This window comes from Phocoena sinus, chromosome 17 (genome assembly GCF_008692025.1).
Source record: "Phocoena sinus isolate mPhoSin1 chromosome 17, mPhoSin1.pri, whole genome shotgun sequence".
Classification (NCBI taxonomy): Eukaryota; Metazoa; Chordata; class Mammalia; order Artiodactyla; family Phocoenidae; genus Phocoena; species Phocoena sinus.
The window spans coordinates 15,418,878-15,432,084 of NC_045779.1; the positions used below are offsets into that span (position 1 = coordinate 15,418,878).

At 35.1% G+C, this 13,207-nt stretch overlaps 1 protein-coding gene across 3 annotated transcripts in view; it reads right to left on the reverse strand.

The window, feature by feature from the left end:
* Positions 1-840: 840 nt before the first annotated feature.
* TRAM1 (translocation associated membrane protein 1) overlaps positions 841-13,207 on the reverse strand; it is a 29,044-nt gene continuing 16,677 nt past the window's right edge. The window contains exons 7-11 of one of the 3 annotated variants that reach the window (XM_032609898.1): positions 10,161-10,231; positions 9,950-10,054; positions 9,005-9,148; positions 8,496-8,656; positions 841-2,419 (exon numbers count right to left, since the gene is read on the reverse strand). In XM_032609898.1, coding sequence (XP_032465789.1) covers positions 2,346-2,419; positions 8,496-8,656; positions 9,005-9,148; positions 9,950-10,054; positions 10,161-10,231 — 555 coding nt within the window. In that variant the 3' untranslated portion in view covers positions 841-2,345. The remainder of the gene's footprint in view (positions 2,420-8,495; positions 8,657-9,004; positions 9,149-9,949; positions 10,055-10,160; positions 10,232-13,207) is intronic. The other 2 variants (XM_032609899.1, XM_032609900.1) reach the window with 2 other exon arrangements.

Here is a 13,207-nt window from a genome sequence, read left to right on the forward strand (position 1 = left end):
GGCTATTGCCGTCTGTGCAACAAAACATTTCTCTCCCATTTCCTCATCTATACAAGCTTTGCTCCAGGATTAGTTCTGAATTTAAGGACTGTGTACGATTAATTTTAGAAGAATGTAGTCAATACATTTGTTCCAGAATAGTCCACCTGGACTACTCACAGCCATATCCCCCCCTTTATGGAGGGAAGGACAACCCCAGAAGGGCAAAGCAACTAGTTCAAGGTCACTCAGTAACACAGCTGTCCTGGCTCATGGTCCTACCGTGACGCTTCCCATCAGTCTTCAAAGTCTGACCAGAGGCCGGGTGACAGCAGCAGTCTCTGCAGGATCTGGGGGGGCCCGTAGAGACTTTCCTTGGAGGAGGGGATCTAGAGCTTACTATTTACAATTACACTTGTGTATATATGTGTTTTGTAAAGTTTTAACTACATACCAAGGGCTTCCCCCCACCCCCCAAACCCACAGCATATGTTGTAGAACACATAGCATATGCTGTATGTAATTTCATAGAAAGAAGGTTCCTCAGATGAGTGTGGAGACACTGCATGCTGTGTCCCCGCTGTTGTCATTCTAGGTGTCCTGCTGTAAAAAAGACACCTTTAAGTTTGTTTAACTCAATAGTCCCTGAATTTGGCTATAAACCACTTTTTCTCACAGTTGCCCTCATTAATAATATATGAAACTAATCATCTTTTTTGGTAGAACACACTTTTTAGGAAAGAAAGGCTGTTCTAAATGTTTATCAGAAGTATACTCTTTCAACGTGTACATTTTAATGAGATTAGACACTAAAAATAGCATAAAATTTGCTAACAACAAAGAAAACATCCAAGATACGGCTTGTGAAAGTAAAAATTTTTATTCGGATTGATTTCTCAATGTATAGTTCAATATAATGCCAGTTTTTAATGGCAGAGATTTGGTTCCACTGAAACTCCATGATGCTACAGAGAGCTACTACTTTTTCCAGGAAGTAGGTAAACAGCTGGAAACAGAAAGCACGACTTTCTAGCAGCATGGCAACTGATTAAACTGCAGACTTATCAGGTCTGCAACTTTTATACTAAAAATGGCGCAAACATTAGCTGGTGACGAAAGTGAGAAGTGGGGAGCGAAATGTGAACACTGCAAGGAGTGATATATGCCCTGTAAAGACGACAAAAACCCAAATAGAGCTATAAAGATTTTAAAGGATAATTATAGAAAAGGGAACCAAATATTTTACTCAAATGTTTTTTAGAGCCTTTCTATAGAGATACAAATATATATATATATATATTTATCCAAAAATATGTTTTATACAGATAAATGTTTCTCAGATAAGGACGGGACCAAAGCTACAGTTATAACATAAAGCATTGTCTTTTGTAAGACTATTTATCCACCTGAATTTTCAATTTGAGGCTAGTGCATTAAATGTTTTCCAAATATTGACATCTTTTTATATATATATAAATCAAGTAGGCATGATTTTTTAAAAGAGTTTTCAGGTTAAACAGTATTTTTCTAAGCTGCTGTGCGTATCAAACTTATGACAAGCCCCATTAAGAATTATTATTAATAAACATATCAAAAAGGGCTATGTTAAAATTTTCTTTATAGTAAATATTTAATTTTCTGATTTCCAGTTTACAAGTGTTGAAAATGCACAAGAAAGATTTTACTTCACAAGTACTTTTATGTTAATATATTTTGATTCAATATATATGGCAATAAAATCTTCATATGCCATAACCAAAAGTATGTTTTTTTCTCCCTTAAAAAAATGGGGATGTAAATAACATTAACAATCACTAAAAAATAAAGCACACAAGTATTCTGGTGAATTTACAAATCTTTTTTCCCAAGTGTAAAGGCTACAAAAATTCCTAAAAATTAGAGAACACTGAAAACATATTAAAGTTTGACATCCAACTTTATATTATTTCCATTTTGCCCTGAAAGATAACTTTAAAAATATGGCCTTGCTGGAACAGGCCATCTTGCTAATATAAAAAATTGGTGAGAGCAAGAAATTGTATCACTGATATGTAGAATTTTTGTAAATAGTTCTCTCTTCAAATCATTAGAAAAATGCTGAAAGATAAAAAACAAAATAAAATAAAATATGGTGGTGGTCCCTAAACTATTTTGAAGGCAGGTAGCTTAGTCTAAGCTGAAGTATGTTTTTCACTCATAGTAATCATCCTCCCCTCAAATGCCCTTTAAAAAATGCATGAAACAATAGTAGCAAGAATCAAAGAGCACAAACTGTATTTTCAAGAACAGAAAAAAATCTCTAGTGCTGAAAGATATAGTAAAAAGCAGATTTCTTTGGGGACATTAATCAATTAGATTATAATTCATTATGAAGATTTCTCTTTTCTATTACGGGGAGAGTCTGCTCCATTTGAAGTTACTGTTCCATTTACACCATTTTCTGAAAAGAGAAAAAAAATCAGGATTACTTTCTAAGTAAGTGCAAATAATATTATCTTTTACACATAAAGGTACCCTCAGAAAAGAAAATTTAAAACCTAATATATACTCTTATGCCCTTAGGTGAAACTTACTTACTAGTGCTTAATCTTTACTAGTATTTAACCAACCATAAAACCTGATAACATGTTAAACACAATGAACTGAAAGCAGCAAATTAAAAGTAATTACATATGTCAACGACATCTCAATTAAAAAAATAGTTAAAAAAGGAAAGTAACTACTATTGAAGGTAGGAAAAAAAGAGAAGACAGAAACTCTAAAAACAATTAGAAGAACTATAAAATAGTCTGCAGAGCAATACTTTTGGTAGAAAAAAAGGAACATTTTCACACTGGACAGCAGACAAGGGAAGTTCTTGGGGATATGTTTCTTTCCAACATATTAAAAAATTGGTGTTTAGGATGATAACTCTTATGTTTAAGAGTGTTAGAATCGCCTTCTTCAAGCCATGATGGAATAACTGATGCCAGACCAACCCTCCCTCCAAAAAGATCCACAAAAGGCGAACACGAAAATGGCTATTTGAAGGCACTGGGAAAAAAACCAAGTCAGCTAACTGTATTTCTCCCCCAAGGTATTTGCCAACTACTAAACGTGCACACACCAAGCAAGACTCAGAAAAATCCAGCAGAAAGTAACTCCTAACAAAGAATAAAGCTACAGAGAGAACTGGGAAGTCTCACAATGACAGGGAGACAAAAATATGAATCTGGGGCCCACCAGAGAAGAAAGCCCTTAGGAATAGTTGATGTCCTAGGAATGAGGACAAACTGGAAATAGATCAGCTTCAGTGACACAGAATGATCCAGAGCTTCTACTAATTCATCCAGAGCCTCTGCATGCTTTTACACAGAACATTCAGTGTTCAACCTGACCTTAGGGGCACTGGCTTCTGCCTGGCTTCGCTGGAGCCCAGTCGGCCTCCCTGTGGCCTCAGTAACCGCCTTATGTGCCAACAACACAGGCTTACATCGTGTGAAAGCCCCAAGTGGCCTTCTATATTGTTAGCACAGTATTTAGTGTATAAAGGCAGAATTCTTACAATAATTTTTTTTTTTAAGTATGAGGATACATGCAGTGCTGGCTTTCTAAATTTTAAAAAATTGGTATAATGTTGCTTACTTAAAAATAATGTTTGGATGCACTGGCAAATTATTTTTGTTTGCAGAGTGTTTTGTTTACAAATTGTCAGTCTTGTTTGTTTTACTGTTAGTGTGATACTTTTAGTGTGACTTTTTAAATGTCTCGGAAATTAAAAGTTTTACAAAAAGTGATTTCATAAAAAAAAAAAAAAAAAAATATCAGGTGTACCAGAAAACAAGACAAAATGACTGAAAACTAAGAGAAAAAAAAATCTCAGAAATAGATCCTCAGGTGATCCAGATCTGGAGTTGTCACACAGGGATATTAAAAGAACAATGATTAATAAAAATAAATGAAAAGATAGATAATTTCATCCAAGGACTCAAAAATCTTTAATCCCAGGACAGGATAATACAGTAACTAAAAATATAAATTTAATAAAAGTTTAATAGCAGATTAGGCCCAACAGAAGAGATGCGTGAACTAGAAAAAAATGCTCAGATTGAAACTCAGAAAAGAAAGGATGGAAAATGCAGAAAGCACGAAAAGATATAAAAGGACAGGGTAAAAGGGTTTAACACATGTACGGGAACCCCCAAAGGACAGAAGAAAGAGAATGGGGCAGAAGCAATATCTGAAGAAATAATGGTGAAGAATTTTCCAAAAATGGCAAAAGAAACCAAGCCAAGATTCAGGAAGCTCTACACAACACCGAGCAGGATAAATGCAAAGAAAACCAAACCCAGGCACATCACAGGATAACTGTCAAAAAAACAAAGATAATTTTGTCAGACTGGACGAAAAAATTAAAATCCAATCACATGCTGCTTACAAGAGACACAACTTATATTTAAGGACAAAGAAAGGTTTAAAGTAGAAAAACACAGGAAAAGATAGAGCATGCTAACACTTTACCACAAGATAGTTGGTGAACTGGAGTAAATTCAGACAAGCTAGAGATGAAGATGGACATGTGACAATAAAAAAGGACAAATCCCACAGGGATTTATATAACAACCCTGAATTTTGATATACCTATAACATATCTTCACAATATTTAAAGCAAAAACTTACAAGCTACAAGAAGAAATGGGTCAATACCTTCTGCAGTAACTGACTGAACAAGCAGAACTCCTTCCACCAAGTCAGTAAAGATACAAACCTGGGCATCACAAATGAACCTGACACCTACCTACAGAACAGAATACCCAACAAACACACAATACACGTCCTTCTGAAGTCCAGATGGAACATTCATCAATAATGAACACAGGATGAGACACAATGAAAGTATCAACAAATTTCAAAGACTTGAAATCATTCGGAGTATGTTCTTTAACCACAGTGGAATTAAGCTAGAAATCAGTAGGAAAAAACCCCCCAAAACCTAGAAAATGCCCAAATACAGTATTTGTAAACTACACAATTTACTTATAAATAATCCATGGGTCAAAGAAGAAAGCACAACTGGAATTATAAAATATTTGAAACTGAATGATAATGAAAGAGAGATATCAAAACCTGTGAAATAAGGGTAAACCATTGCTGAAAGGGAAGTTTGACCTTAACTGCAAGTAATTCATGAGAAGGGATGAAAAATCAATGATTTATTTCCACAAGGTAAACCACAGATAACAAAACAGCAAATTAAACCCAAAGAAAGGGAAATAAGAACAGAAATCAATGACACATCTGAGACAATCAGCAAAAGAAGACAAATGTTGTTTCTTGGCTGATGGAAGAAGAAAAGAGAGAGGCATAAACTACTTACACAGGAAATGAAAGATGGGAATCACTGCTGTTCTACAGGCATTAATAAGTGCATATTATGAATAATGTTACATCAATACATTTTGCAAATTTAAATGAAATGGATAAATCCTTGAAAAACACTATTTACCAAAAGAGGAACAATAAGAAATAGAAAATCTGAATAATCCTATTATCTATTAAAGAATGTGAATATGTAGTTAAAAAAAAAAAAAATCTTCCCATAAAGAAGAGTCTAGGTTGGACAGCTTCAGTGGTGAATCCTTCCAAACATTTAAATATTACAAGAAGGACAAAACTGCCCAATACTTTTTATAAAGCTAGCATAACTCGTATCAAAACCTGACAAGGATATTACCCCAGAAAAGGGCTAACTATAGCCCAATCTTTTACATAAACACAGATGCAAAAAATCCTATTTTTACAAAATATTGAAAAAACCCATCCAGCAGAAGTGATATATTGTCATCATCAACTTGGGTTTATGCCAGGAATGCAAGACTGGATTTACATTTGAAAATCAATACATTACAAAAAAATACATATCAATATTCTTTATGAATACAGGTGTAAAAATCCTCAACCAAATACTAGCAAGCCAAATCAAGCAGCCTCTAAAGAGGATTATATACATGACCAAGTGAGATTTATCCCAGGACTGAATTGTTGGCTTAACATTAAAAAATCAATTAATATAATCCATCATATCAACAGAATAAAGGACACAAACCATTTGATGATCTCAATTGTTGCACAAAAAAGCACGTGACAAAATCTAACATCCTTTCATGATAAAAATTACAAACAAAGTAGGAACAGAAGGAAACTTTCTCAACCTGAAACAGCCCATTTAGGAAAAACTCACAGGTAACATCGTACTTAATGGTGAAAGGCTAGATGTCTTCCTGCTAAGATCAGGAATAATATGAGGATATCTGTTCTCACTAATTCTATTTAAAATTGTTCTGGAGGTTCTAGCCAGGATAATTTGGCAGGAAAATGAAATAAAAGGCATCCAGACTGGAGAGGAAAAAGTAAAACTATCTCTAGCAGTAAACGACATGATTCTGTATACTGAAAATGCAAAGGAATCCACAAAAGTACTAGAATTAAATAGTGAAGTAAAATTTAAAAACCCTAATAAGCACAACAGTGTTGTGGGATACAAGATCATTATGCAAAAATCAACTGTGTTTCTATACACTGGCAATGAACAATCCAGAAATGAAATTAAGAAGACAATTCTATTTACAACAGCATTGAAAAGAATAAAATATTTAGGAATAAATTTAATGAAGAAGTGCAAGACTTATACACTGATAACTATAAAATTTAATTGAAAGAAATTAAAGAAGACCCTAAAAGATGGAAGGACGTCTATGTTCATACTCCCCAAAGCAATCTACAGATTCAAGATAATCCATATCAAAGGCCAGCTGGCTTTTCTGCAGGAATTGACAAGCTGATCCTAAAATTCGTATGGATGCAAGGCACCCAGAATAACCAAAACGTGAAAAAAAAAAAATGGTAGACTCACATTTCCTGATTTCAAAACTTACTACAAAGCTATAGTAATCAAGACAAGGGCATAAGAATAGACATAGAGATAAAGAGACTAGAATAGAGAGTCCAGAAATATTAAATTCTTACTTTATGATCAACTGATTTTCAAGACAATTCAATAAAGATTAGTCTTTCCAACAAATGGTGCAGGGACAACTGGATATCAACACGCAAAACAATGAGTGTACAATGGTGCACTTTGGAAAACAGTTTAGCAGTTCCCACCAGATGTTAAATATACAGCTATCATATGACCCAGCAATTCCACTTCTAGTTATATATCCCAAACAGCAAAAAACAGGCGTTCAAACAAAAACTTGTACGTGAATGTTAACGGCATCATTCACGGTAGCCAAAAAAGTGGAAACAACCCAACTGTCAGTCAACTTACAGATAAGCAAAACACAGTATATACATAACGCTAGTATATTATTTGGCCATAAAGAGGAATGAAGTATCGGTACATGCTACAACATGTATGAATCTTAAAAATATGTTATGTGAAAGAAACAGCTGCAAAAGATCACATACTCTATGATTCCACTGATTGATAGGAAATATCCAGAAAAGGCTAATCTACAGAGACAGAAAACAGGTAAGAGGCTGGCAGGGGAACGGAGGGAATGGAAAATGCTAATGGTGAATATACTTAAGAACCACTGAAACGTGCACTTTAAAGGGTGAACTTATGGTGTGTGAATTATATTCCAATAAAGCAGTTATTAAAAAATATTACTGAGAGAAATTAAAGATAATCTAGATAAGTGGGAGGTATATATCATGTTCATGGGTTGATATACTCAATTCTCCCTCAGCTGATCTACAGATTCAATGTAATATCAATCTGATACCCCAGTGAAGCTATTTGTGTATGTGAAAACTGACCAAGATGCAGTAAAATTTATATGACATGCAAAGGGTCAAGAGTTGCTGATACAAGCCTGAATAAGGATAGGACTGGAGGACATAAACTACCAGCTATAAAGACTTATAAGGAGCAAACCACAGTTGATATATATTTTAAAATGGAACTCCTTGTGTTACAGTTCCAACTATGAACACTCGAAGTTGAAAAAAAATTACTCCACTGTCAATGCATTTTCAATCAAAAGCCAGAAGGAGAAAAGAGGTGAGATGCAGACTCAAAGATGAAGGATCAAACAATCAGAAGTTATTAAAAAAAAAGAAAAAAAAAAAAAAAAAAAAGGTGTTCCACTTGGGACTAAAGGGCAGATGGGGAGGGGCTGAAAAAAGGTTTTGTTTTTAAAATATGAGTAAGATGCTTGAAAGTACAATCACTCTCGAGGTTAGTTATTCACTAAAACTGCCCATGTCCACATTGGTCTATAGTGGCTCAAAGTCATCAAGTCTGGAAAACTTGTCAGAGAGAACTCAGCGGACAGCTTTTGAGGAGAATAACTGACCAACAAACTGTAGGATGGGGGAAAATGATTTTGTTTCTAATTTTGCTAATAAGTAGAATAAACTTTCCTTTATAAGATTTTAAGTCTTAACAAGATTATAAATAAAACCCCAAAACGTTAAAAAAAAAAAAAAGTTTCCTACTTCAAGGTTTTCATTGCTTACTGAATACAAACCTGTTCCTTTTCTAGAAGACCTGCCTTTAGTCACTGTTGGTTTCTTCTTCACGGTTGGTGCCTGAAAAGTAGAATGTTCTCTCCACCTCCGAAGCTGAAAATTAATGAACTTCCACATCATGAATGCTTGGGTAATGCAAATAGACGCCAGAACAGCGATTCTGAGAATGTGAAGGAATGAACGGAGAGTCAGAGTGCACCCCAACAACGCCATTGAATAAAGCCGTCTATCCTGCTTTGACAGGATTAACTTAGTGCTAAATTCCCACTAAGTTGACAAGATTATGTTAATAAATAATTATCCTGCTAACGATTAATCCCAGAAGTTAAATAAACGCTTTAGTACTTCAGTTTGGACATGAAATCGTTAACAGGTATGAAATCAAATCGAACGAATATTTACCCTAACCCCTGTATTTATCCCTTTATTTTTAGATGATTCATATTGTAAACTGATAATACATACTATATAGTAGTGCAAAGTGAGAAAAATATTAAATCAACTCTACCTAACAGCCAACACATTGAAGTTTCCAGTACTGAAATCCAGCTTCTGATTCTCTGCTCTTGCAAGGCCAAAGCCAACAGTGAGTACGGAAAGAATTAAAGTCAGAAGTCTTCCCAACACAAACAGAACTGCCCACAGAGAAAATCTGAGAAAAATGTCACAAGTCAGATTCGCAGAATTGCAAAGATAAGAAAAGATCCTAGTAGAAATCAGATTCCTGTTAAGTAAATGCATATTAAAACAGCATTTCTTATTGTTCTGCAAAAAGGATTCTGAAATAGAATGTTAGGGAAATGCTTCATATTATATCACATTCTTGAAGATATATAACATATCGGCATTATTTCAGGTTCTAGAAGTCCAGTAAAGAAATGTTTGATATTTTTTGTTTAGCTGATCTTTTTTTGTGTGTGTGTAACAACTATTAATGATTCTCGGAACTACTGGAAAATGCTGGATAAAACAAAAGCCGTGTACTCAATTCTCATGAGAGTCCCAGTTTTACTTTTTTTTTTTTTTGTTAAAGGCCTCACACTCTTTACAAGTCATATCACTTCAATTCTGTTCCAGTTCAATTTTCCCATCAAAGTATTTTAATATCTTTAAGGCTCTATAATCTATTATTTCAATTTCTTCTGAAAGTTCATTCTTCCTCATTCTTCCTTCTCCAAAAGAAAAACGTGCATTTAAACAAGATAGGAGAAGTTATATCAGAAAAGTAAACCCTCAACCCTCAAAATTACAAGTTCCAATACAGTATCTCTCTAGCTAAGAACGATTCTATTTTAGAGAACAAAATACCAACATCAACAGCTAAACAGGGTCGTTTTATTTAAAGCTGCTACTAAAAGGTTATAAAAAACAATATAATTGCCAATAGCATGGTCCTTGGCAACATAGGCACTGACTTTAATTACACAAGAAATAGAACGGCTCAACAACTTACCCTTTCTGATACTTTTCATCACTAAAATAAAACAGGCGGGAAATGTGGAAAAGAAACTCAACAAAATAGTGCAGCACCAAAAGAACAAGTCCTAGATGATTCAAGCTGTTAAAAAAACACATTTAAAATGAAAAGATTAATTATGAATTAAGACAGATTAGCATACGATCTGCCCAGTCCATATACACACCCAAGAAAAATCCCAACTCACTTCAAAAGATAAGCTCCAGCAATGTGAAAGAGGTAAAGACCAATGTAGACGAGCTGACGAGGAATATCTTCCTGTAAACAGAAAATTGCACGGTAGATTAAAACATGGGGACGCAGCTCCGTTCTTAGGAGCAGTGTGGCAGAGTGAAAATGCACCGTCACGGAGGAAGACTTGAAGGCCACTCTGCCCCGCACCCTTCCTGAATGCTCACCCCGATTAGCCGCAGTTCCTTAACCTCTCCTGGCTTCAGCTACTCATCTAAATGTGAGTAACAGCTGGGTTTGCCTGAATCCGATGAACTCCAAATCCCTTTCAGTACTGAGTGGTTCTTTTCATAATAAACATTTATTAAATGACAGAATATTAATAACCATAATGTCCTTGTACTATTAAAATTGCTATGTTTATACCAGCAGAGGTGCTTTTGTTTACCTAAATAGTATTCACATTTTTTAGCTCATGCTTTTAGTCCCTTTCATTTCATTGTCAGTCAAGTCATTAAAATCGAAGGTTAAAATTTATCTTCTCACTTAGGATACCATCTATTTGTATATTCTTTCTGCTCTTAATAACCTGTAAGCCAGGTATCCAGATTTTACTTTTGCTTCTCTTTTTTTCTTCCATAGTCCCTAGTGACCTGGTTATCTCAGCAACAGTGGTTTTCAAAGACATAAGTCAAGTGAATCACGAAATCGATGTAGGGGGTCACCCTAACATGTTCTGAAATATGAAATAGAATAAAAAATGCTAGAGTGTATATAGCTCATTGCATTGTTTCATGAAAATTTTAATCCAGATTTTACACACACACACACACACACACACACACACACACACACACACAGAATTATGATATAAACTCTAGTTTTTCGTCTTGGGTTGCAGTAAAAAAATGTTTGCAAAATATGAACAGTGATAGGCCCAATAAACACTCGTTAATTTATGAAATGCCTCTACCTCTCATTTCTGCTCTCTCTTTTTTTGGCAGTTTACCACATATATTGATATATATATGTCTCTATTAGCCTGTCAAATATATATTACAAGGCTCTATTAGCCTGGTTAGTACTATTCATGTACTGCAGCTCTAATTAAAATGACTAAAATGGTGGTTGATGTTGGCAGACTGAGCTGCATTCATCTGGAACCTCACTAGACTCATCTCTGGCATATAACAGAGTTGAGCACAGGTCTCTATTGGTCTTCTCTTTGCCACCTACATTTCAAGTAGGGAGTTACTTGACCAAATCTTCTGAGAAAGAGTAGAGTTTACAAGTATAGTTTTGAAACTAAAAACTCTTTTCTAGTAAGAATGCTACAAAGATCAAGTGCTAGACAGGTAGAACATACAACAGTTGACTGGAACTATATAGAGTCCTACACTTTGGGTCTCTCAGGGAAAACTCTCAAGACATAATACCAAGTTTACAGTGGAGTTTCCAACTGGAGAGAGAAGTATCTCTGAAAATAGGCTGTCTGAAGATTCTCTCCACATAATTTTGAAACTTCCAATGAACTAATTCTCCTTACCAAAGGAGAGAGGGAGAAAGATGTCGAGACAACATGGTGAAGTTCAACCACAAGAAAGCCTCTTCGTTCTCTTGTAGTCATTTCAGACCAGCTCAGCTGTAGGGTTATAACTGCAATTTGATATGCTATGTGGTGTGTATATCACTGGCACTGCACAAAATGATTTTAGATAGTATACAAGAAAACAAACTTTCATTATAATTTTAAATAAAACATTTTAAGTTGCAGCAAGGTGGCATATAAGTGACTACGTATGAGAAATACTGCCATATTCCTTCCTTCAGATGTGTTAAACAATGCTCCAAATTTCTGAGGGGTAAACAACACTAGGGGGACCCCCAATACTTATAATAAAAGCTTTTTTGTTTTTTAATTGCTGATTGAACACTGAACTCATTTTACTACATAACAGCTTGTGTAAATCGATGTAAAAAACTAATTTGCTGGAAAAACTGCTGGAAAAACCAGAGCAGTGTAACTGCTTGGGAGGATTAAAAAAAAAAGATTTTTTTAAAGAAGAAACACAAATAAGTTTTAAAAATACGCCATTTAGCAGAGAACATAAGATACCTATCTTTTCTCTTCTCTGACAAAAAACACTATTATGAATTACAAACACACTACATTTCAAAAAGCCATTCCATTTCTTTTATATTTCTTGTCCTTAAATCTCAACCTAATTGAGGCAAGGTTGTGCTTGCCGTTAGGTAAAGAAAAATCCAGAGCTTCTTCCCTAAATTCAGATTCAACTTTGCATTTCAGCCCTGCCTTTCTGATAGCAGACCAGATGAGTCAATAATGGAAAGTAAACTACCATCACAGCTTCCATCTTCACAACCATCAAATGCCTAGCAAGAGCTTTTACAATAGTCTCTTCAACTTTCAAAAGGACAGAGTATTAAGAATCCTTTTTCTAAGTAACGGCAACGTCCGCCTTATACAAACTGACCAGTGTCTCTAAAGCAATGTTTGCATACTCAAAGCCTAACCAGAGACAGCGTGTCAAAATAAACGAGTGACAGGGAAGAGCCCACAAGAAGTGGTGGAGAACGTGAGCTAAAGGCATTCCCACAGTAACAATACAAAGGTAATGTGAATGATGTAGCGTGACTTTTAAAATGACAAATTTTATCTAGATTTCACTTAGAAAATGGCTGCTTTCAGCAGTCCTGTTCTAGGCCAGACTCCTCTGACATTCTTCAATCCTCATGGGGTTACAGCCCCTCTGGGGCTTACATGTCTATGGCCAACAAAAAAGACCTTGCCCAGCAGCAGGGTCTCTGGGGCCTACACGTTTTCCTGGGGCTCAGGGAGAACAGAGAAGGCTGGGTGAAATGTTGGCACATATCAGTTCACTGGCCACGTTACATTTCAATTAGGGAGTCAGTAAGTCATCCATGGGCAGTTCATCACTGTTCTAGAATCTAGAGTCTAGATGAATATAAACATGGCTGAGAAAAGGCGAATTTGGTTTTTCAAGACATTTTCACATATCATCCTATGATTTTGTTACTAGG